The sequence below is a fragment of the Rhopalosiphum maidis genome, chromosome 4, assembly GCF_003676215.2.
Source record: "Rhopalosiphum maidis isolate BTI-1 chromosome 4, ASM367621v3, whole genome shotgun sequence".
NCBI lineage: Eukaryota > Metazoa > Arthropoda > Insecta > Hemiptera > Aphididae > Rhopalosiphum > Rhopalosiphum maidis.
Genome location: NC_040880.1, coordinates 22,505,933 through 22,531,733, shown reverse-complemented (window position 1 = coordinate 22,531,733; position 25,801 = coordinate 22,505,933). Strand labels below are relative to the sequence as shown.

The window sequence follows — 25,801 nt, the reverse complement described above, 5'->3', positions numbered from 1 at the left end:
AAATATTCACTATAAACTGATTACAGTCTACTTGTAATTATTAAACTGTTCAATCATTTATCATGTGATTCACCTACAAGTTCTATATTTCTTTTTTATAAATAATAAAACTAATATTTTCTAAGTATCTTTGTCTATGAATATCAATGTAAATACTAATTTTATTTGTCTCTAATAAACATTCGCAAAATTTGAATAAAATTTCGTTAGCTGTTTTTAATATTTTTGATTATTAAGTTAAGTAGTGATTGAAATGTTATTCATATTTTGTGAATGTACGTATATAAGAGAGATGAAAAAAGATGTAGCGAGTATTGTGAATATAACTTAACGAAACACATCAATGTTATAACAATCAAAATAAAAAGAGGAAAGCTAGAGCTACACAATTGTCCAATCTTATGGTAGATACTGTTGTGACTGTCTTAATAATACAATCTGATCAAAAGAATAAGTTAATCTAAGGAAATTTAACTATAGATTTAGTCTTGGTTCATGTGATTGCATTCAAGAAACCCCATATAACTTATAACTTAAGTATTAAATTATAAGTAAGTATATATAATAGTTTTTGTGTATGATAATTATGTAAGTAAATAATATGTGATTTATTTCTCTTATAAATATCAATTTGGTTAATATTTAAATCTCGAACTATTTCTTTATAAGTATTAATTTAAATTTATTACTCGTTTATTTATTTTGAAAAGGTATAATTAAAATAATATTTTAAATTAAAAAGTTTACTTTTCAACTAATTTAAGCGTGTAATGATTATTAAATATTAATTTATAATTTATATATTATTGACTAGTGTCAATTAGATATTTTTTAAAGCAAAAATTAGAAATAATTAGTGTTTCATTGAATTTTATTATTATTTGAGTTAGAAAATTATCTAAAACATTAATACATATGTTTCTTTGACAGTAGTTGATGAGTATATTAATGAAACGTACATTTAATATACATATAAATCATTTAGTCATTATTATTGATACTAAAAAAATTACATTGCAATTTTCAAACATAATTATTTGTAATAGTATATTTAAGTATATAAGATTAAATTAATATAAGCAACAAGCATAATATGCAACTTTATCTTGTAGTTTGTACTCACATACACATACAAAGATACACATAACCGTATACTATTAAAAAAGAAAAAATTAAATGGATTAAAAATACTTGTTCATAAAATATTAGGTATCACCTTTTTATCAGGTGATTTGGTTTTTGGTTCTAATAATATATTCTTTTTTTTTATAATCACCCTGAGTTATCAGTTTCTTAAATAACTTATAAGAATAGCCAAACTGACTGCACATACAAATATGTAATGCACCTATGTTCTAGATAAATGTATTGAGAATCTATTGAAATGGATAAACAATTTTTCATTTATAGTGTACATGTGTTGTACTGGTGTAATGTGTAGTATCTATACTCTATAGTCTAGAAGTACTTTGGCATATTTTAAAATTATAATAAAATTAAGCATATATCTCATGATTTGATTTTTATAATTATGTATAATAATATACTAATTTTATGTAAGTGTTTTTATAGTATATAAGTAGGTGCCGAGTTTATAAAGATAAGCATAAAAAAAATACTTAAATTGTTAAAACCAAAACATCTGCGTTTCTACAATTGCGTTTATTTGAATTAGTGAAAAATAAAAACCACAACGTTTGGTCCTCATGTCCATAGGTCTATTTACATTTAAAACCATATTTTCATGACTCAAACTCTTATAATTTATTTTATTTTTTATTTAAAGCTAATTTGATTGTTTTTATAGAGAAACAGCATGGAATATATACCTATAGAGATGAAAGAGATAGAAAATCTGTATTTTCAAGTCTGTGTCCTGTGAATTACAGCCGGAGCCATGCTGTTAAGATTTGGTGCCCAGGGCAAAATTAAAAATATTCGCCCCCTATTTTATTTATCATTATGCATTTAAATTTTTTTGGCGCCCCCTTTAAACCATGCGCCCGGGGTGCATGCCCCCTAGCCCCCCCCAAATAAATAAATATCACAAAATAGTATGATGCATTAGTTCATTAAACTAATATTGGACCAACTGTCAATTGAATGGATTAGGAATTGTAGAAACCATTAAATCTATACATAAACACTAATGGTATGTTATTTACAAAATTCAAAATGATAAGTTTATTAAAAAAAAAAAAAAATTACAAAATATAAACAAAAATGTGACTTTGGTAAAATGTACTTAAATCTACGACCATAACGGTGTGTGAGAGGTTCATGTAGGTAGGTATTATAATAATAATTATTATTATTATTATTGTTCCTAAAATACATAAATCAGTGCGATATTTAATAAGATAAATACGTAGGAACTTTGTACTGCAAAGGCAGAGTTTTTGAATTTGTTCGATAATGGTACACATCCAACAGTTGAAGTCTTTGGTTCGGCGTACGCTGTGAAGTTCGGAAACAAGTACGTATTCATCATCTGAAAATCATTAAAATGACAAATTAGTGCCAGAATAATAGACGCATTACCTCATAATAATGTTAATATTTTTAAAACGACGGTTTTTTTAAAAAAAACGTATCAGTGATTAGTTGTATAAAAATGTTCTGGTCTTCTAGTTTTCATTATAAGTTTTAAGTAGAAACCTAATCCGTTGTGAATCGTGATCTATTATAAATTTATATGATTATACATTTGTAATAATAAACTACTCATAACTCGTGTGTCATAGCTAAGTATCTACATAGTATAATGTAAGCAGTATATATTGTATATACATGATGAAAATTTTGGAATTTTAACACTCAGTGGTCAGATTGTCAGAAAATTATATTGATTGTTGTCTTTGTCTGTGATCACCAGCGCTTGAAAAATAATTATAAGAGAATCCAAAAGTCTAAATAATAATGTGCGTACCTAAAGATTTAAATGTCATCAATTAAGATATAACTAAAGGGTTGCGCTGAATTTTTTTTTTAAAGAAAAGACACTCACCTCTCCCCATATTTCAAACAAAGGCTATCATAGTTCATAGTATATTTATATATATATATATATATATCATACGATTGTACAATAGTATAAGTTAACGAGTAAGTTTTCCATACCGGCCAAACTCGAAGTAAACGATAATACCTATATAATAATGTAGGTATTTAACCAAGGTTATTATTATTATTATTTTTTTTTCTTGACAGACACAGACTGTTAATTTAGACAGAACACCACAAAAGCAGTCGTCCAAACGAAACCTACCAAGGCCAGCGTATCGTTGTGTAGCCGGCAGAACGTCATGTGTTTTCCATTGATCAATCGTCTTTCGATATTTTTGGTCAACAAGCTATCTTCCCATGGCAAGTTGTCCAAATGTTGTTGAAACGTTTTGTTTTGAAATTCGACGGGTTCCATTATTTCCAAATCCCTAAACAAATTTTGTTCGTTGCCGTCGTCGATTGTGAAGGATGGCGGCTTCATCAGATAAGCAATGTGCGCCTGGTTCAGTTCATTCAACATTTTCGCATTGTTTAACGCTGGCATCACCGTTGTCGTGGTCGTAGTAGTTTGAGAAGGCGGATTTTTAGTCCTTTAAAAAAACATAATTAATTAATTCCACATCGTATTATATTGTTATTTATAGTGGATGATAGGAGTAGAGTGTGCGTTTGTGTATGGAGGTGAAGTTATGATAGAAAATATAGTGACCAAACCTAATGCTCTTAAAATAATTTCAAGCGGAATATTATAATTTATTATAGTCTATCCGCCTTTCTAAGAGTACCGCTGATGTAGTAAAATTAATCCATTTATTTATAATGATGTTGGTTTATATTATTATGCAAATGTTCTCAATCGCAACAAGAAACGACAAAGAAACATAAAATATTATGACGTTATTTATGGTAAATGAATCATATTTACGTGCTGTCAGCCAGTTTTAAGAAGATTTTCTCTACACCTTCCATGTTGTAGTCCAAGAACTGTTGGACGCCGAATGTTTCGAAAAAGAACGGCACCGGCGTCATACTGAAACAACTTGCCAGTGGCGTACGCGGGTAATAAGTGACAAACGCCAAGCACATCTCTTGTTTGGTCGAATAACCGCCCTGTAAAACCACCAACGTAAAAATTAAAATTACATTCCATACGTCGGACACGGAATTACTAGTATTTTCATTACCCTAATACTACATAATATTACAAATTACAATAATGTGTAGATTGCAGGTATTGCAGTAAAAATCCATTATAGCGACGACATCGATATGGTTTTCATACATTGAGCCGGCTATTGCTATCGGTGGATAGTTTAACGATATTTATACAGTGACGTATATACGATATACCGGTCAGTGAACGATAATCTCGTGAGTAATTGGAATAACGAGTTACAATTAAACCGTAAAGGTATTGAACACCTAATAAATAACAGTTAATAATATTATACGTACGTGCGTTAAATGTGGACGATCGACCGTATTATAGACGCACTCTGTGATTAGTTCGTCACCGGGATACACAGTCACTTCGTTAGACAGTTCTCTCGCCTGTTGGTAATCGTAGTCGTAACGATAGTCCTTTACATAAAATAATGTATAGTCATTATATTTATTTATAAATTTATAATACATAGGACATATAGGTATATTGACATATTATTATGATGGACAAACATGTACGAAAATTAACGAAAACTACTACAATACAATGGGAATATTAGAAAAGGAAATCTACACAATATATGGCAAGACAGTAGACAATAATATCGAATCTAGGAAAATAACTTTTTGTAATCACTCGCAAAAAACGTTGCAACAATTGGTGTTAAAGTAAAACGAATAGTCATTAAATTAATGTATTTAACGATAATTAATAAAGCTTAATAGATTAAAAGTTCAAACTATTTATTTTTATAAATGATCGTAAGTGCTGATGAGTATTATAAATTATAATATACTGTCTGGTTGGAATTCTGATTTGGATACCCGGATATCCAGATTTAACTCTATTTTAATTCACTAATACTATAGTAATACTATTATAATCATGCATAAGATACCTGTGCGATGGTAGCCATTTCCTGGTCGTGCCGGACGTGCCGGAGTTTGAGCTGCCTGGACGCCATGTGGGCGTGTAATAGGACGGACGTGATTTTTATGCCTCTTTCCGGGAATATGACGTTCGTGCAGTCCTTGTCGCATAGACTGGCCGTCTTGTAGGCAACTTGCTTCGGCGGAACGATGTGCATCGGCGACACGGCCATGCCTACGGCCATGATGCCGGCGTCGTTGGGGCGCAAAACGTCCGTGTAGTACACTCTAACGCCCGAGTTGTCCATTACTAAAATAATAAATCGTATAAAAACGGCGATAATAGATTATTGTTTATATATATATGCGAGTAAAATATAAACACTGTCATATGGTTCATGAATACTAAAATAGAGTCCTATTAAACGCGACGATGATTGTTTTAATATTTTAACAATAATAAAAAACATATAATTTTGTGTTTCAATAAAAACCCTAGTTCTAATTATAGACTGACATCTACCTGACTATACTTAATATTAATATTTCATTATTTATGTTTAGCTTTTCGTAGTTTTCCAAAACAATTATTTTCGAGAAAAAATGTCAACTTTTAAAAACCTTTATAATATATTATTTTGTGTTCGGCTCCGAGTTGAAAAAAAATAATACTGAAACAATTATATGTATTCAATAGCTATACCAAATACCAATATATACAAATGTAAGACATTAAACAGCAGAAACCTGCTATACTCAGTAAAGTAAACTGTTTGAAATACACGTACAATCAATAATAGGCGATACGAGTATAGTAAAAAAACAATTTGTGCGTGTATATGTGTATAAGCCATACAAGACTATCGTACTTATGGTTTTGAAATTTAATGGTAAATAAGTAATTCTATACCAATAATTTTTTAATCTCGTATTTCAAAGAGTAACTCTCTAAAAATGATATTTTTATTTTTATATGGTTGCCATTAATTACAGAAAATAAAGTAACCATTAAAATTGAATATAATAATTATTTTAGACCTATATTTTATAATCGATCAAAACCACTTATATGAATATGTTAAAGATATGTGTAGTTTATGTTTAACGGAGTTTAAGGCAGAGTAAATACACTGGCATTACGTATTTGAATTGTTATGAGTAATGCCGTTTAGGAAGTTTAGTTTTAATTAATAGCTATGCTACATAACTAAAAGTCTAAAATGGATAGCTCTTATATAAATCCACAGTTTTTGACCGACTTTTATAACATTTTCACCAATAGATTCAGCAAGATCATAGGCTACTAGATCACAGTGTCATAGGCTACTTTTTATTAGGTATCTACTATTTATTTTTCAACACTTACGTTAATGTTTAATTTAATTGACTCAAGAAAAACTATCATTACGATTGGACACAGTTATTTTTAGACCTTTATTTTATATTTGATCAAAACAGCCTGTGTTAAAAAGGAGTAAAAACGCCGTGCACGTTCAGCTAATATAATATAATATCGATGTTATCGTATTATTATTGTTATTATACCTTTTTTCAGCGTGGGATTATCGTAGTGCACTTCTAACATGTAGTACAATTCACGACCGCCAATCGGCACGCCAATGTGATCCGGCAAAAACTGCCCGTCCGAGCCCATCGCCCACGTGACCACCGGCGATACGCACTTGTTCCAGTCGTCTGGCATGCCCTGGCCGTAACACTGAGCGCCTTTCAACGTCACGTATTTTTCCATAATGTCCGAACCACCGTAGCACTCATAGACGATCATATGGTGGATAAGATGACGCGTGTCGTCGTTCAGCAAAGGCACAAACTGCAGAAGTGATCAAAAGTCGTATTTCAGAACATTTGTATATGTATATGTAATTAAATATAATGTACAATTGTTGAAATATGTATTGTAGCTGATATATATATATATATAATTCAGCGTTGGGTATAGACGTATACTACCCCGGTACTGCGAAAAGCAGTAACTTCAAAAATATCAAAAATGAGGTTTTGATGTCATATTGTAAATAATATTATTCTGCGTATAATTTTATTAAGATTAAATACACAAAAATTGACATCTAGTGGCTTTAAATGCAATTAAAAAAAGTCGTAACTAAAATATAGTACAGTTACAGTAACAAGCGTATAAGTAACTACGTTATGTGATTTTGTTAGAATTTATTCCAAGTATAGGTAACGAAAATATAAACCCGAAGGACGTATTTGGTTTAATACATAAGTTTTTTATTATCAAATGTTAATATTATAAACTCACCCCAACAATATGGTTTTTCTTAAAGATCGGAGCTTTGAAAATTTTGCACCAGTATAAAGTGTCAACGTCGTCTTTAATACGTAACTAAAATTGAAAGTAATAAAAAATAAAAATTAATAAACCTCATACGATTTCATTTGTAATACAATATTTAATTAAGTTATATTATGTTCATTTGATTACGTTATCCATGGTGACGTCCCATCTCTTGTAGTTCTCCGTGTTCGGTTTGAATTTTGGACCTTTCGGATGGAAACTCTGAGTACCTTTCCATGAGCTGCCCAATTTCAATGCATCAGTATATTGTCTATCGATCGGATCTCGATCGCTCATTGTCCAAAACATACGCATCGTGTCGTTCTACAAACATACACAAATTTCTATCAATATTTTTTCCCATTACATTTGCTCTTAACTAATTTATTATAAATCAGCAGTTTGTATACTCATTAGAAATAGATCAGATTTTAATAAATAATTTAGTCCTTTAACCAATAATTATGTAGTTGGATATCTTAATAATTAATCCGTCAACATAAAATACATATATTTCCACGTGTATATTATAATTTATAAAAATTTGTCCGCATACTTGTATCAATTATACCTAAATTATAATAATTTATATTATTAAAGTTATTAGATTTATATCTACTGTTGTAATTATTGTTTATTTCGTTGAAAATGTTCTTAAAGATTAATTAAACTTACCGAAGAGCAGGGACTGGATTAAAACAGTAAAAGTGTCTAAAAAATATAATAAATTTGTTTTTTTTATCCAACGCATTCATACAAATCGTTTCTAAAGTTTACATTTAAGATACATGACATTAATGTAAAACACAACAGATAAAACGTAAAGAATTTGAAAATACAATATATTAGTATACAATGTACCAGTACCCGCTATACATTTGTTTAGATATTTGCATTTCGATAAGTACTTATATGTGAACAAAATTACAGGGCATCCCTGATTGTTATCTCGGCTTAAAATTATTTTTTTCCGTATAGTTTACACAGATTCGTCTTAGATAGACGTTAGTGATTTAAACATTTTAAACTTAAATATAAAAATTCCCACGATTCTTTGGAATTCATCAGATGAAATAAATAATATATATGTTCTTTTGTACATATTAATGTAAATATAGACAATATATAGAATGGTAGTTACCATTATTATTATTATAAACATAGTTTTATTTTAATTGAACAAATAATTTATAAATATTAAAAATAACAAAAATAATTTTAGTTTAAAAAAAAACAATTTATGAAGGTATAATAGCTAGTGGTTATACTTTGTTCAAGAAACTCGGAAATTAATGAGTATATTATGGCGAACTAAAAAATATGCTATGTAATAATAACTATGTGAGGTATTATTTCACATTAGTTTCTCGAGATTTTAAATTAAACCAAAATTCGCATTTTACTGTGTGTTGTCGACTTGTCCGGTCCGCAGGCATTGTGAGATTAAACCATATTATTTATATGTCCATACTCGCCATGTATTGTATAAAGCGTATGGTGAGTGGTGATTATATATTATGTAAGTAGGCACTTATTTTAATAGGACGGTATGATGATAAATTTGTATCATAAACGATTGTGATTAGTACATCTAAACGTATATACTTAATTTTAACATCTAAGTTGTACAAAAATTATATTTATTTTAAGAAAAAATATACAATAATACATCTTGGTAATTTATTAAATCCTGCATGTATAATTCACGTATTCAGCGATAAGCGTTAACAAAAGTCAAATCTAACGTTAAAAATGTATAGGTAGGTACCATTCATTAATACAGTTGGTTACGGCTCATGTTATTTTGTATAAATAACTGAACCTGAAATAAGTTTATCTATGCATACAACGTAGGTATAACGTGATATTTTATTCTTAAAAAACTTATTTAAGAATAATTTATTATGTGAACAGTTGAAAAGATACATTTTTATAATATATTAATATGTATAGACAAATGTTTTTAAACGTATGGCCGCATAATATACCTTAATCACTGTAATGTACAAGTAACAAGACGTAAATAATATAATATTATATGCTAATTTTATTTGCAATGATATCAACCGCGAGTCACGCCATATTGTATATGCCTATACAACCTATCTACATTAAGTATTTCATTATAATATCATTATGATTGTACGGCATTATACACTTTGACCAAACTCTTCTTATGTAGATCGAAGGCCATCGACCGCATCAATTGTTTTGTAAAGACGTACCGGTCCGAAACGAATGATATTATTATTAGTATTAATATTACTGACTAGGTATATTATATTATATCATATCATATGGTGACACTCCTCGTGGCGCATTCATATCACGTTCGCGCGACGACCGTTGCCAAGAAAACGTACCTATCACGTCGTCATAATGTCCACGTTTGCATATAATACGGTTTGTGCGTTATAGTATTGCTTATAGTTTTATGTCTTGGTGAAGGGAACAAAACATAAATTATATTTTCGTTCTTCGGCGCCTCCACCGCCCCGTCGTTGGCATGGTCGAAGAAACGTTACTCTTCCTCTCCGTTACCGCCACCATCGTCGTCGAGCTCGTGCAATCAGACGGCAGTTTTAATGATTGTCATCTACGAGAAATGTGCGCAGACAGGCCTTGGGTCGAGTCTCGAGAAGGACGCAATGAAGATCGAGTTAGAATCGTAGACGCGCCTCTGGGCTCGGACATTGCATTCTTGTGCAACTATTGTGGCGAAAGGGATAAAGGCCAGGCCCGGTTTTGGTATACTTCGCACAGGTATAATATTGTAATATTACTATAGCAACATAAGTGCAATAGTTTAGCTTTAGACGTGTACAGAAGAAATGACATAATAAACGTATAACGAAACCTGTAGTCGTCTGACCTGCAGATGCGCTAGTCTACGATGTGCACTAAATAACACGCCAACACAACAAGGACGTATCCAGGATCAATTTTCGGGGGGGAGGGGGGGGAGTTAAAATTTTTAATACATGAACTAAAAAGTGTACAGTTCGGTTTTGTTATATTATAAATACGTACCTATACTTTAAAACTTACGATTTTAAATTAATGCGGTTTCTGTATTATTATACGTGATAATATTTACTTTTCCTGCCAAATTACTTCCTGGATATACTTATTATAATAATATAATCCTTAGAAAAGATCCATTTATCTCATATTATTGTAAATTATATAAGCTATATAATATAGTCGTAATAATAATAATCTTGATGGTGGTTGTTTTCATCCACGGCCACTGCTACTGCGGAAATAGAATGTTGTACTCAAACGGCACCGCGGTGGGCCGTAAGGAAGTAGTGCTGGGTATGTCGGAACCGATTGAGTCGAACCGAGTGTACATGATGCTCGATCATCGTCTGGTAATCCGGAATTTGACTTCGTCCGACATCGGTCGGTACTCGTGTTCCGGTCTCGGGACCGACGAAAGCGTCGAGTTTGCGCTCGACCTACTACCGACAAACGCAGGAGGACGGCCCAGTGCCGACGTCACGGCGGTGACGGCCGATTCGATGGCAGGATGGACGCAGTACGAGTCGCGATACTTAACGCCTGTCACAAAGGCTTTTCCACGAGTTCGGAAAATTGGTGTGGACTGGGATGCATGGGGCCCGTGCGACGGATGTGCGGGCAAGCGGTACCGAAGGGCTGCTTGTCGGATCTGTTTTGACGATGGTATCCGCATGGCTTGTAGGTAATATTATATATATGTGAACGGTATACGATGTTATCACAGTCTCAAAAAATGTTTGTCTAATCTCGCATCAATACTCCATATCCGAGGAGGTGAAAAAAATAAAATTTAAATCCATACAAAATAGATTTAAAAAATCAGAGTTTACCATCAAAATTGTAATAATATAACCTTATCGAAAAAATAATATAACTGTAATATTTGAATAGAAGATTTTACAAAAACCGAATGCAATCTTTACGTTATAATAATATACATAAATGACTTTATTTCCACCATTAAAGGGGTTTTCGGTGAATGCAAATCAAACGATAATAGACCGTACAACATTTCCGTTTACGATTTTTATTATATCGAATTGTTTTGGAGTTTTCAGATCGATCAGACTACCAGCTGCGGTGATGGCGGTTTCGCCCGGTCTAGCAGCCAAACTGTCCAAGTTGCCCGACTTTTTGCTTTCCGAAACCTGTTACGCCTACTGTCAGATTTCGAACAAGCGCAGACTTCCCAAGTACAGGAACACGTTTGTGCTGGAGGAAGGGTCTAGTTTGACATTGGTGTGCGCCGAAGCAACCGCCGATAAAAAGGCAAGCATATCGCTTCGATTTCGAGAGCTGATGACAAACCATAAATATTATACTTGGTTTGATATGATGATACAGGGATGGATCCAGGGGGGCCTGGGAGCCCGGGCCCCCCAGACATGTTATTTCTCAATTTTTTTATAATTCTACAGATCTACATTTTTAAATTATGAATAAAGTTGGTACCTATAAACTATTGTTGTCCCCCCTCCCCCAGATCTTGCTCTGGATCCGTGTCTGTGATGATATGATGTGTAAGGTGGTGTTTTATAGGAGATAGGATTGGCGACGTTTTCAGCAAATCATTATCGCACAGAGCTATGATTTTGTAGATCTTATACCGATGATTTAAATTTGCTCAACTGTATGCGGCGAACGCGACTTTAAAGATATATCTACCCAATTATTTTATCCTACACAGTAATAAAATCTTATTTCAATCAGCACGCGCTATCAGTATTCCATCTTGAATACATACATTCAAGATGTAACATTGCAGTTAAGTGTACGAAAATAAAGAATCGCCTAAAAAAAAAAAATACTTGTTATATAGTCAAACGGCAGATACACTGTAAATTTAACCACAGCCAAACTGTATATTAACAGCAATAACAGCCGCGTCGAGCGTATTATATTATAGTGGTAATCAAAATGCATTTGGCCACATTCTAAATACAACGAATACCGCGGAAACCGCTCAAAGAGCGCGTGCATTCTTCGCATTATTATTATTATTATTATTATTATTATTATTATTTTATATAGATATTTATCGAAATCATTATCGTACACATTTCGTTTGTCGTTAAACCGCAAAAGCCTAACGATTCGAAATAAAACACTTAATAATAATAATTATATTGGGACAGCGATTTTCCTTAATTATCTGGTCGATTGATGACTAATTATTGTTTCGTCTGTTACTGTTACATGATAACCATAATATTGATAACTGTGAACGGAGACATGAAATTATTGAACTATGTTTAATGGAAATGTAGGCAAAACCATATATTTAACAGACCATTCCGTGGACGAGTATCACATAATCATTTCGAGTATTGTGCAAACGTGGCGCTGTAAATCGTTATCGATATTTTATAATTTATGTATAATTGTATTAGTAATTAGTACCGCATTTATATCACAATCTTCAATATTTATTTTAATTTGTTTAATAATTGTTCCTTCTTCTGTTTATGCAACAGTCCAATTTCGAATTGTTTTTTACACATTACTCGTGGAAATGGCCCTTAAAAAGTATTTAAACTAATTAAAAATTAGTATTAATTGTTTTGTTTATTACATTTTATGTCATAATTTACTTTATTTGTTTTTATCGATTTATTTGATTGTTTTATAACGTTAGTAATGACTATAATACGTTGGGAGTTTATGACATTTCCAAAGTCATATTTTCCAATTGTTAGTTAACGCAATAATTTAAAAGGGTGTTACATTTATTAGCGCATAGAAAAACATGATTAACACCTCAATCATAATTATTTTTATTTGTTGAACATGACTATGCGAGTATATTATGATACCGATAGCATAATATGTTAATTGTAAAATATCTGTTTTTTTAATCATTAAAAATCGCACAGTTTTATGTACTATCGGATAACTTGCAGATACCATGTGACTGTGGCTACAACGTAGTATGTATAGTTTAAACAAATACTTTTTGATTTTGGCGGGTTTTAAGTTTTACATTTCCTACAGAATAATTTCCAGAACAGATATTGATACTATTTCATAAAAATACGAGCATATTGCTTGTTATAGGTATAACAAATCGTAGCATCAGCTGTTCATATAGTTTATTGAAATTATTGCGATACATCGTTGTTCACTAATTCTGTAATCTTGTCCATTGTTTTTCTTAACTGATTAGTTTTGCGTCTTTTTATGGATCAGGTGACGTGGAGAAAAGATGGACTTCTGTTGACCGAAACCGAGTCCACCGCCGACGACACGTCAGGGGCATTGGTGGACACGTTCGGGACGTTGTACTTGGTCAGACTCACAGGCGACGACTCGGGTAATTACACGTGTTTTGTCGACGGTAACCGAACGCAAGAAGTGCTGTTGGCCGTCCAAAAATCGTCGTTACTCTCGTCGAAAGCCTACGTCCGACACCTATACTATTTGTATTATATATTCGCGATGTATTTTGTCGTTTTCGGTGCTCGAATCTACTACGCTTTTCTTAACCGTCGCGATTTCTTAAAGATCACCGACAACGATGTATTGAAACCCGAAATTCCCATCGTTTATCTGGGAAGAAAAATTCGGATCCGTTGATACCCCATAAGATACTCAAGCACATTTTTTGTACTAATACAGTTTTACGTTTTTTTTTCGTATCACATATTTTTGAATATTTTTTTCGAGTAAATTTAAACCCGACACAAACTATCAACTATTGAATTTTGTTATTGTTATTTTTTGTTATCGGCTATTATTGCACAAGTCTTTGATAAATATTGTGAATATTATAGTTTATAGATAACTATCTATTTTGAGATTTATAAATTTCCATTTTAAATTTATACGCATATTGTATGAACATTTTATACGAGATTAAATATAATATACATATTTAATGTAATGATAGGTATATTTATGAATACATTACTTTCCAAACGATCCAAACAAAAATAAATTCATTTATTTATTACTAAAATTCTTTTGGTTCCTGCTAATGTAAAGAGCTATATAATATTAATACGGAATCACTCTACCTATCAACATGGTAATTGTCAATCAATCCAAAGACTTCTGCAATAATCTAAATAAAAAAAGAGAGTTCTCCATTTAAAAATCGGTGAAAACAAAATCTAAACCTATGATAAAACTTCTCCTACCCCGATGTCATTTTCCTGTAGAAGACAAACCAGATCTTATGAGAAATTTTTTTTCTTTTGATTATCCAATATAATATGATGAATAAAATATATATTATATATATAATTCTCAAGGTTTATATACATTTTTAATAATGTTGTAATGTTTTAACATATTTAAACCATTAAGTATTTTGACACAATTTAACAAACAAAAATTTTTTAGGTACCTACATTAAATAATGTAGTAATGAACACACTGTATTATACATGTACAGTAAGTTATAATCTGTGTTCCGAGGGAAATATACACATTGCATGTTACTTACCTTACGTTATTTTTTAGGTATACAATTCTTTCAAATGCATTTTTATTGAAAAATATATTGCTATGGGAATTCGATAAAACTATTTAACAACCTACAAGCTTATCTCAACAGATTCCCATTATTAAGTAATTCATTAAGTAATTTACTGTTTTTATTACTATTATTCAAAGTTATTTTTACATAATACAACCGGTTTTATGGTCCTATACACCCTCGACGGACATAAATTATTATTTAATTCGAACGATATCTTAAAAAATACAGGTTTAAAATTACGAATACATACCCCAAATACCACGTCGTCGTGTGCGTCACAGGTGTCCCAAGCCCTTCGGAAGACGACGGATATATGAGAGCCATTTTGGAAGGAAGCCAGTAGTTCGTAGTCCTGGCTCACATCCTTTTCCGGTGTTAGACCTGTTTCAGTTTTGCCATGCATATCCTGTGAAACAAATAATAATAATAATAATAATAACACATGGTTTCATTCATATCGCGTGACGCATTTAAAAAGAGGTATATATGTATTAAATATTTAATTTGACTGTTATATACATATTATTACTATGATGAAATCAATACATTAAAAAAAAACTAATAATAAAAATGTGTATAACAATTACCTGCCTATAAATTTCATTTAAGAGTCCAGCTATTAGATATAACATATAAGTAGATAGTAAAAATGTTAAAATGTATGAAAACAAAAAATTACCCATATGAAGTTTATTTAAAAAACATTTACATTGGTAAGGTTCAATATTAATATTATTAGTTATTAAATAGCTATTTAAAAAAAGTATATAATATATCTACACTTTTTATTAATAGTATGAAGTATAACTTATACACTCCGATATAATAAAACTATATCTACATCGTAACGTTTTAACTTGAAAACATAAAATTAAGAATTCTATATCCCACGCAAGCTACTGAAGGGTACGGTATCATTATATATTTGATACCAAATTAAATATATATTATTATGTAATTTATAATAATACCTTAGTACAAAGTCGATTCCAAGATAGTAACAACTGACAAGTGCTTATATAATTATTCATACATGGCAAACATATGCTATTTAATGTTCATTATTATACTTAATGATATAGGAGGGTGATACATCACAAGACAAGGAATATAATTAGAACAAAACCGGAATTTAAATATTTTGCATTCGTATAGCTTAAATTCAAAAAAACATATAGGTAACAATAAACATAAGTGTATCTACGTGATATTTGACCGTTATTTTCAACGAAAAAATAAAACTATCTTCTTTGATTGGTTTTAGTACCTTACTTTATTTTATTTATTGGTGTTGTCAAAATGTCAACACATTTCAGCGAATATTCTTTTATAAATTATAAAGTAATGTAGTATATAGATGTATTACTTGACTATAATTAGCTACATTAAGTATATTTATTATATTTTATAAATTATAAATTATAATTAACAAACATTGGATCGAGTTATTCAAAGTTTCAATGTTTTTTTTTTTTTTTAATCGATTACTTATTATTATTAGTTCTTATTTAATCTTTACTTTTAGTAAAAAAAATGTCCATGTATTTAATTGATTGTTGGATTTTATCTTTGAATATATTATTATATATATATAAATTATGTAATTGACCATGTTACATATTATTTCAATTTACGGTAAACGTGATTTATTTTTTTTCGTATGAGTATAATAAAGATGCTTGTCAATTTTTTTTCAATAAAATATTTACGAGATATTTTCGTATGTATAATTTGATATCTACATAGTACTTTCATTTAAACAAATGTAGTACCTTCTAATAAATTATAATAAAGTTTACATATATAATTAATTGTACCAATTTATAAATACATATGTAAATATACAATTGTACATTTATCTTATTTAGTATGTTTTGAATTAAAAACTATATATTAGAATGTATTTACTATATAGTTTTTTTATTATACATTTACGAGTATGTAGGTAATAGTTTATTAAATGTAAAATAATCTTGAAAGATTTCTGTTTTCAAATTTAGTTATGTGAAAAAATAAGTATTATTATCAAGAATAATTAACAAAGCAGAATAGCTAAACTTGGTCAACCATTACTACATAAATTGTATTAAATACCAAATGTAAAGTAATAGTAATAACAATAATAAAAAAAAAAAAACACCGAATTCATTCAAAACAATAATAAAATTATAAAATTTTTCTCACGAGAAAAAGACCCCAGGTATTGTAACGCGATCAACAAATCTCGTGGGAACTGTTGGGTTTGGGATATACGAAAACCAGTTACATTGAAAGGGATCAATGAATGTTTAGGTACATTGTCATGCTTTGCCGCCATAGTACTGAGAGAATTCCCGTATATAGATATACTTTTTAATCAGATAAAGCTCAAGTTAACATTATCATAAAAACGATGAGATTATCAAATGTATTTTAACTCCATAAAAATATTTTGATTTTTTTTTAAGTTTTTACTGTTCAACGGATTGTAAATAGTATCTTATGCAATATGTATTATAAATAATATTTTTTGTTAGAATTCACATTTATATTATACTAAAATTTAGTAATAAGTTTGCTAACATATTGGAAAAATTTAGTTAAACATGTTAGTATTGGAAATTCTAATAATATATAGTTTTGTCGTAAATTCGTTGATTGAATTTGATATACTTATGTAGTTACATCAAAGAGGCATTGAAAAATTAACGGAGTTTAAAATACGTTACAAGCAAATAGGTTTGACAGAAAAAAAATATACTCGAAAAATTACCGGACGTGATTACATCCAGCACCTGCATTGGTGGTGTTGATGTTCCACGAGACTGGCGCGTGCCCTTTTTAAAACCGCCATTAATACACCATGACGGAAGAACAAGTGGTTATTTTTTCCTCACTAATAACAATCAGAAAAATAATAACAATAAAATCTAATATCTTCTGAGCCAATGGAAACTTTACATGACGGACAGTGTATATTAATATAGTCGTATTCACCCCATATAATGCGTATGATATATTATACACGTGTACCTGTACAGCGTAAGGTAGGTAGGGCTGTAGATATCACATTCATTTCCGGATGCACAACAATCGTATAGAATCGTATAGATACCTAAAATAGTATTATTTATCAACAATAGCCGCGGAGACTGACATCGTCTAGCACATGTGATTACGTTCCAATCAAAATATTGTCGTTTTATTCGTAAAACAACAGTAATGCCTACTAAGCTATATTATAAAGTAGCCGTAGGTATTATGAAGGTTATTGAAATACCTAATTTACTTGTAATTTTAATATGATTTTATATTATTTTTGGTAACAATAACACGACACGCATTCACTGTATATTGATTTAAAGTTTAAAAATTATTTCATAATATCTTAATAATTTAAAATACATGACTGTTGTTTTGATTACACGCCTAGTAACTATATAATATACTACATAATATTATCATATTATAATATTATTGTACAGGGTAGGTGATTTGAAAGTTCAAACCCAAATAATTATATATTTTTTTTTCCTATGATATTATAATAATATCATTATCATGTTTACCTACAGTATATATTATTATATCGTGCGAACTGCGCAATGTTCTCTGAAGGTGAATCGGTGACGCTAGGACAATTAAATGAGTCTCACGATGAAAACGTTTTACGATCGAGCAGGTGCTGAACGGTGTTGGGCGGGGGCTGTTTGGATCAAAAGAATGTCTCGTGGTATGCGGGAAAGCCATGATATCGCATGAAACTGCTAGAGGATTGTGTTGTATTTTGTAAATTTTTAATACCATACTTAATGTGTTCCAAAAATAAAACTAACATGCGCCGTAGACAAGAGATAGAACTATAATAATTAAAATAATGTAATTGCTTATGTTCATAATTTAATAGGTAACATGTTATTGTTATGACCGATTAAAGTAAACACAAGATTAGTTGTTTTTTTTTATACTCGTATATAAAAAAAATGATTGCGATCATATATCGATTTGTATTTTATATTGATATTATGATATTAATATATTATATCGTAGCTTATAAGTTATAGTACACATTTTAAATACAATTAATTTTTTGATAGAATAATATAACATATTATTAATTATTAATATTAATATTTCATATATTACTTACAGTTTAGAAATATTAGATTGTTTAATTAAAAAATTATTGAAGTATATTGTTATATTTTGTTTATTTTATAGGTTACCTACCTATATATAAATTAATATTTAGACGGTAAACATAAAGGTTTTATGATAATGCTCTAAAGCGAAAAAAAAAATGTGAATTCCGTTTAATCGCGCAATCGATTAACTATAGTGAATACAATTGCTTATATAAACGCAAAATACATTGTTTCATACTATTTAAAAAAAATTAAGCCATCTATCTAATTATAAGGCTTACGTGGTCGTGGAGATACTTAAAAGTTATAACTTATAATCATTAGCTGTGACTAATCGTGCGTCTTCCTTCAAGCACAGTTAGAATTCGTTAAGTTTATTTATAATATGCATAAGTGCGGATATCAGTGCAATTCTCTCATTATCGTAAAACACCATTTATTTTTTAAAAACTGAATAAAATATTCCTCTCAGAAAAAAAACTGAGGTCTTAAGACGTCCACGACGACTGCACGTCCCCGAATCCGTTGTACTGTGTTTATCATTATTAAACAGCGCACGTCTATGGGAGCGGCATGGTATTATTATAATATTATATTGGCAAACCGATTTTAATTCTCCATAATAATATGCACACAAAATACAAGTATACATAAAACATAATAATTTATGTATTATAATCTAATATTAAAAATGATGTCAAACCTTTATACCCCAATGGCCCGGTATACTTACAATATTATTGTACCCTGAAATATTTTATATTATTATGATTTAAGTAACTAAATAATAATAAAATATATTAAAAAAAATTAGTCACTATTCTCTTCTACACTATACAGACTTTTTTAGTATACTATAAATTATTTAATATATTTATATGCCTATTTAAAATATTTTACACTTGATAGATTTTTATATATTTTTTTTAAATATTATGATTTTGCATTTTTCTATAAATGAAGTATATATTTTAAAGTTTTGTAATATATTAAATTTATAACTCTAGAAATAGGTTTTTTATGTAAGTAATACATTTATGCATTATTTATATACGACTACTTATATACAATTTGTGCATACACCAAAATATTATAAAAAAATATATACATTTAATAATAATATTAGAACATTAGTTCTTTCTATTTGAATTTAAATAGTGACATTTTTAATGTGTGAAAACTAAAAAATTATTGTTCTGCAGTATAGTTTTAGTTTTTTTTTTTTTTTTTTTTTTAGCGAGTTGAAAATAAAATGATAGTTATAGTAGATTCTCACGACCTTACGTCACTGCTTTAAATACGAACCAAATTGGCAATCAAATAGACAACGTGAGATTGATATTTAATAATATTATTGTTAATTTCTGGCTTTTATCTTATAATACATACATAGGTACGGATAGTAACTGAACTATGTCCATTGTTTTTTTCTTTTATAGTATCATAATTTATAACAAAAGTCTAGCTAAAAAACAGACAAAATGGAATTAGAAAAAAATATGTTATATATCATGTTATTTACCATATCATATCATATAATATTCAGTAGACACTATATTATACTATAATTGCCTGGAGTGTTAGGGTTTTTTCAACAAGAGATTTAGTCTAATGGTCTGCAATAATAACAATAAAATAATACATATAAATATGTAATGCAACTTAAAGCGAGCGTAGTCTCTTTGTAAATAATTACCTACCGACCTTTAAAACAGAGATACCTGCTTAATAAAAATGATTGTCACGCCAATAATATTGCTTTAAGACGCGTTTAACAAGTTGTCGTATATTTTATGAGAGTACGACGTATTCCAATAGAAGCACGTTTTGGACGTGTATAATACATGAAGAACTCCCGTGCATTCCATCAGGCCCATAAAGATATACATGTAATGCGATTTAAAATTCTACAGGAATACGAAACATCATAATTCATCGTATATAAACATTTATCTAGAGTATCTAGTAGTTTTACTAAACTTACTTTAAGTTAAGTTTTGTTTGTTATTTTACTTCAAAAATAAGTGCAATACGTATATTTTAATTCATACTATTCAATGTTCGCAACTCTTGAAATTTGCAATGCGTTATTTATTTCAATAAGAAAAACTTAATAACTTTTATTTGTATAACCTAATTATCTAAAGAATTCTATAACCTAAAATGGTTCATTAATCTATATCGGTATAATAGGTAGGCCTATATAATATATATATTTACAATTTATGCAATTATGGAAGTAGCCAAGTAGCCAGTAGGCACTTAACAACCATATTCAAAGATACCAAATATATACGTGATTTTCGTTTTTTAATTTTGTAAAACTAATAATAATAGTAAATAAAGTTTTTATTTATTTTTTGAAAAAACATTCGCGTTCAAATCTAGTATTATTATAATAAATAAACTGAGTTTTTATAATACTTGTTTAAAAAAAATGAAATAATAAATAGAAATTGTAAGTTTACATTTATGAAGTACTTTGTAATATCATTAATACTAAAAGAAAAAAATTGTTATCACTTAAATCTTTAAATGGGTATTGCAGTATTTGTATCCTATCTACTGGGAGTATAAGGTCAATTACCGAATATCTGAATCATACGGTTATGCATTAAGAACTAAAATACACAATAATACTTAAATATACGAAAAAAATGTATAAATATAAGACAGATTTAACTTGATAAGTTTCAGAAACGATGTACTTTTTTCTCACATAATTATGTTTGTGTATGTTGTATGTATATTATAATGCTTAAGTTGTATATTTTTCTTTAAATATATTTTTTAAATAAAAATGTATTTACTTCTCTTATTATTGAAATAATTTGATGTTTTAATAGAATTTTAATTATTAAAAACTTTGATAAATGGCAATGTGAATACTAAATTTCACTTAGAGATTTTCACAAGCAAAAGTTATAATTGTAATAAAACTAGAACTTATTAAGGTATACAAAATTAAAAAAAATACGTAAACAATCTTCGGATTCCTAATAATAATATCTATATACAGCTGGGATGGGCAACTGATGGCCTGTGTTAATTGGCCCGTGCTACATTTTAAATTACTTTATAAAAATATAAAATTGATATAATGTTTATCGTAAAACGCAGATATGAGTTCTTATCTAATGTTGAACTATTATAAATGTCTTAATATTATATTATTTATAAATAAACATATATAAATGTCAATTGTAAAGTTTATTGACCTTTTTTTATTTTTTTCCTCTCTCTCTTTTCGGGGTAAGTATTGTGCAAACGTTTCACCCCCATGGCCATGAGGCGATACCACAAGAAAAAGATTATCACTTTAAAAAAATCGGCCCTCTAGTAGCATTGAGTTGCCCATCCCTGAAATACAGTATGCATTATAATATATATTGTATTATGCGCAGTTTATGTACCAACAAAATTTAATTAACGATATTAAGGTATCTATGTACGTAGTATGTATATTAAAAGTTTTGCAAATTCGTTTGTCTGCATTTCTATTTAAGTATGCAACTATAAAAAGGTAACTCATAAATTATAATAATGAATGAATGCCTAATTATGGTAAATAAACATTGAAATATTGAAATAAGCAAAAATGATAAAATGCAGTTGATATTATACAAATTGCATACACTCGTACACTATTATATTAGCTGTTGGATACAATATGAGTTTTCTCAACAATCGATTACAATAATATACACGTAAAAGTGTAGGTACTGTTTTTTTTTTTTATTTACTGGTACAGCAACGCGAACACCAAACACTTCCGACAAAATTGAATTATACATTATTATACTTTATAGCACCACTCTTTGTCACTAAATACAATGTGCTAGAAACAATAGGTACCTCGTTTGTGGATAGAGCATATCGCGAGTGTATGTTATGTCGGTAGATTTTATACGCAGTTTACAGATATTCTACGAGGAACAACGACAATGCTGTTATTCAAAATTATAAAGGTATTACGTGCCACAAAATATAATGATATACGGGTACTCTAAATATCGGATTAACGAACCTAATAATAACAAAGGTGTGCGCTAACACGACGTGTGTGATGTCGGTACTTCCGGCGCTGTTTCGCCGCCGACAGCAGATTAAAAAACCACACAATGATCAGCATTCGACATCATCCTTCTAAAACCACGAGCCTTTGGTGCTCGTGGTAGTCGAAAGCGTGTAACAAGTTTAGGAATAATCCTTGTTGATAATTTATAAGATTAAAATAGCCGAGTGGCCGTTGTACTAGTTGAATATCATCAGTACAAAGCGTTCAGAGCATCGATACAAAATATCGATCTGTCATCTGTCATAATATGACATATTATATATATATACACAATAGAATCCGTTTAATGGGGACACCAAATGATGGAGAAAACCGCTTGGTGGAGACAAATCAGCAGAGTCCCAAACAAACGTGTTCGTTACATTATACATCGGTTTATCGGCACAGATCATCGACCGACGTGTCACGATCAAAGCGGATCGGACTGTTCGTAATTAATCCGATAACGTGGCGCGCCGCATTAATTACGTGCGATAAATTAGCGACGGCGATTGCGACGTTTTCATTAAAATAGTTTTACTCCTACGTTATTATTGCCAAAATATTATGACGTGACACCCAGCCGTCGGGGGGAAGTTACAGCGAAAAAGTGAAAACATCACATGATGGTGATTGACGATGGTCCTGTTGGTGTTAGTCATTAGAACGAAAATATAATATTTTAATTTTAGGGAGCCTGCAACAGTAGCGTATTGTTATTAATATTTTAAAAACGAATACGATGTGTATAACAGTGGCGCCGTTTGAATTGTTCATAGCAATGTGAATAAACATTTGAGCTGGCCAATTTTTTTTTTTTTTCTTATGACCATACCACATTTTCTTCACTATAGTGTACACGTGTATTTTAACCACATGTGGTTTTACATTCAATATTTTAATAAAATTGGAAAGCCCGGAAGTTGGAAATAGTTTTTGTCGTGCATACTAATAATATTATACTTCTATAAATAATAAATAAACTTAATCCATAGACATATTATTTTATACGCATTATAATTTCCATAACATATTTTATCTCTTACGCATAGGTCGCCGACGCGTTTATTATAAATTGTATGGAAGGCCAAAACGACGCAGCGCAAATAGGGGTGCCAAAGTATACTCTACACTCCCCTCTCAAATGGCACCCTCGCGAAACATTTTCATAAAGGTAACTATGTATAGTACAAGGATTGACACCGGTTTATACTCGACTCGAGAGGGAATAAATTCTATTCTCGCGAGCCTTTGTCTCTCCACAACTATAAATCAGTGGTGTGCTAAGCTTTTTTTTGAAAGGAGGGTGTATGCATTTCTCTATTCTCAGACCGTTTCATAGTTAAAAAAACATATACTCTTACATTTACCACAGATGCTAGTTATGTATTACGTACCTATGCCGTTATCTACTTATTACCGTAACATTTCGACGGAAATAACCCCGCGACGTTGGATTATGTGCTTTCATTTCTTCTACGCCGTAGCTTTTACAGTTATCGATCAACTGGACTTGCGTGAAAAATTAAAATTCACACAGAAAAATACCGTTGAAAATATGCATTATCGTTTCAACGGTCAATCGCGAGAACTCAAAAGACAAAAATAAATAAGCCGGAGGAGACGTGCGGCCTACATGCGACACGCTGTTCCTCGTCAAAAGCACGACCTACAACGTACCCGTTACTGATATTAGAAGTCATCCCGTGTCGGGAGGAAACTCACCATTGCGTGTCCGGTACCGGTGTCGTCGTCGACCCACGCGAGCAGCACGTCCACCGACGGGGCGATCGGATCGACGAAACCCAAAGCTACGTAACCGCGGGTCCGGGCCTGCACGCGGAACACCACGCAGTCGGCGTACTCTTGGGCGGCCACGGTGATCTCGTCGCCGGCCAACACCGTTTTGCCGTAGTTGGCGGCGGCCAGCAGACCGGCCGCCGTCAGGTTGGCCGACCGGAAAGACGGCGGTGACACTACGGTGGCCGCGGTGGCCGCGGCGGCGCGCGCACAACCGGCGCACGACAACAACAACAACAACAACAACACACACGTCCGGGGCATGGCGATTGCGCGTACATACTGACTGGCATACTGGTTCGCCGGCTCGGCGGAACCGAACACCTGGCCCGGTCCGCCGCCGCCGCCGCCGCCGTAACCCCTCGCCGACCGAGCCGAAGCCGCAGCCGCCGTGTTTCCCCTCGTCATCGAGCCACCCGCCGGGCAATCGACAGTTTGCCTCCCCCCCCCTTACCACCGCTCAGCCCGCAAACACGCCGGCAGAAGACTCGAGCACATGGTCTCTTGCTTCCGAACAACGCGATAACAATATCAACGAAACCGGAACACCACTCTGTATGCAATATAGCCCCTCGGCCCGCTACTGCCGTGTCGTTGTGCGCGTAATAGGGCGACGGTTTCCATCCCGCGTTCACCTACCCGCGGTGTTTATGATGATGAGCGGACGAATTTTTTTCCACTCTGTTTTAATAATAATAATAAAAAAAAAAATTGCATCCCCCACCGCGAAAACGTTTACCGCACCACCCTCGGACGCGGGCGCAGACGACGAGGGTCATCGGTCGACCGTGACGACGTCGACTATGGCGTATTATAATTTTATTTTTCGTTTAACGGCTGCACACACGACCATATATACGTAAATTGTATTATAATATGTAGTAGGCACGACGTGGTGAATCGTGTTCGTCGCTTCATATCGCTGATTTTATAACAATATCAAATTATGGTTT

At 31.2% G+C, this 25,801-nt stretch overlaps 1 protein-coding gene across 1 annotated transcript; it reads right to left on the bottom strand.

The window, feature by feature from the left end:
• Positions 1-1,552: 1,552 nt before the first annotated feature.
• LOC113550264 (MOXD1 homolog 1-like) lies at positions 1,553-25,112 on the bottom strand. The gene is made up of 10 exons (XM_026951995.1): positions 24,774-25,112; positions 15,118-15,273; positions 7,511-7,687; positions 7,328-7,411; positions 6,586-6,871; positions 5,070-5,350; positions 4,462-4,587; positions 3,932-4,116; positions 3,269-3,596; positions 1,553-2,491 (listed from the first exon to the last, which is right to left on the bottom strand). Exons 1-10 carry the CDS (start codon positions 25,110-25,112, stop codon positions 2,327-2,329), a joined length of 2,127 nt encoding a protein of 708 aa, XP_026807796.1. The 3' UTR covers positions 1,553-2,326.
• Between the last annotated feature and the right edge of the window lie 689 nt (positions 25,113-25,801).

Excerpts from the sequence above, each read along its gene's own strand:
- LOC113550264 (XM_026951995.1), bottom strand. The coding sequence starts at position 25,112 with ATGCCCCGGACGTGTGTGTTGTTGTTGTTGTTGTTGTTGTCGTGCGCC. Across the intron at positions 4,588-5,069 it reads AAATGGCTACCATCGCACAG|GACTATCGTTACGACTACGA; the intron begins GTATCTTATGCA and ends TTTTATGTAAAG. Across the intron at positions 4,117-4,461 it reads ATCGTCCACATTTAACGCAC|GGCGGTTATTCGACCAAACA; the intron begins GTACGTATAATA and ends GTGGTTTTACAG.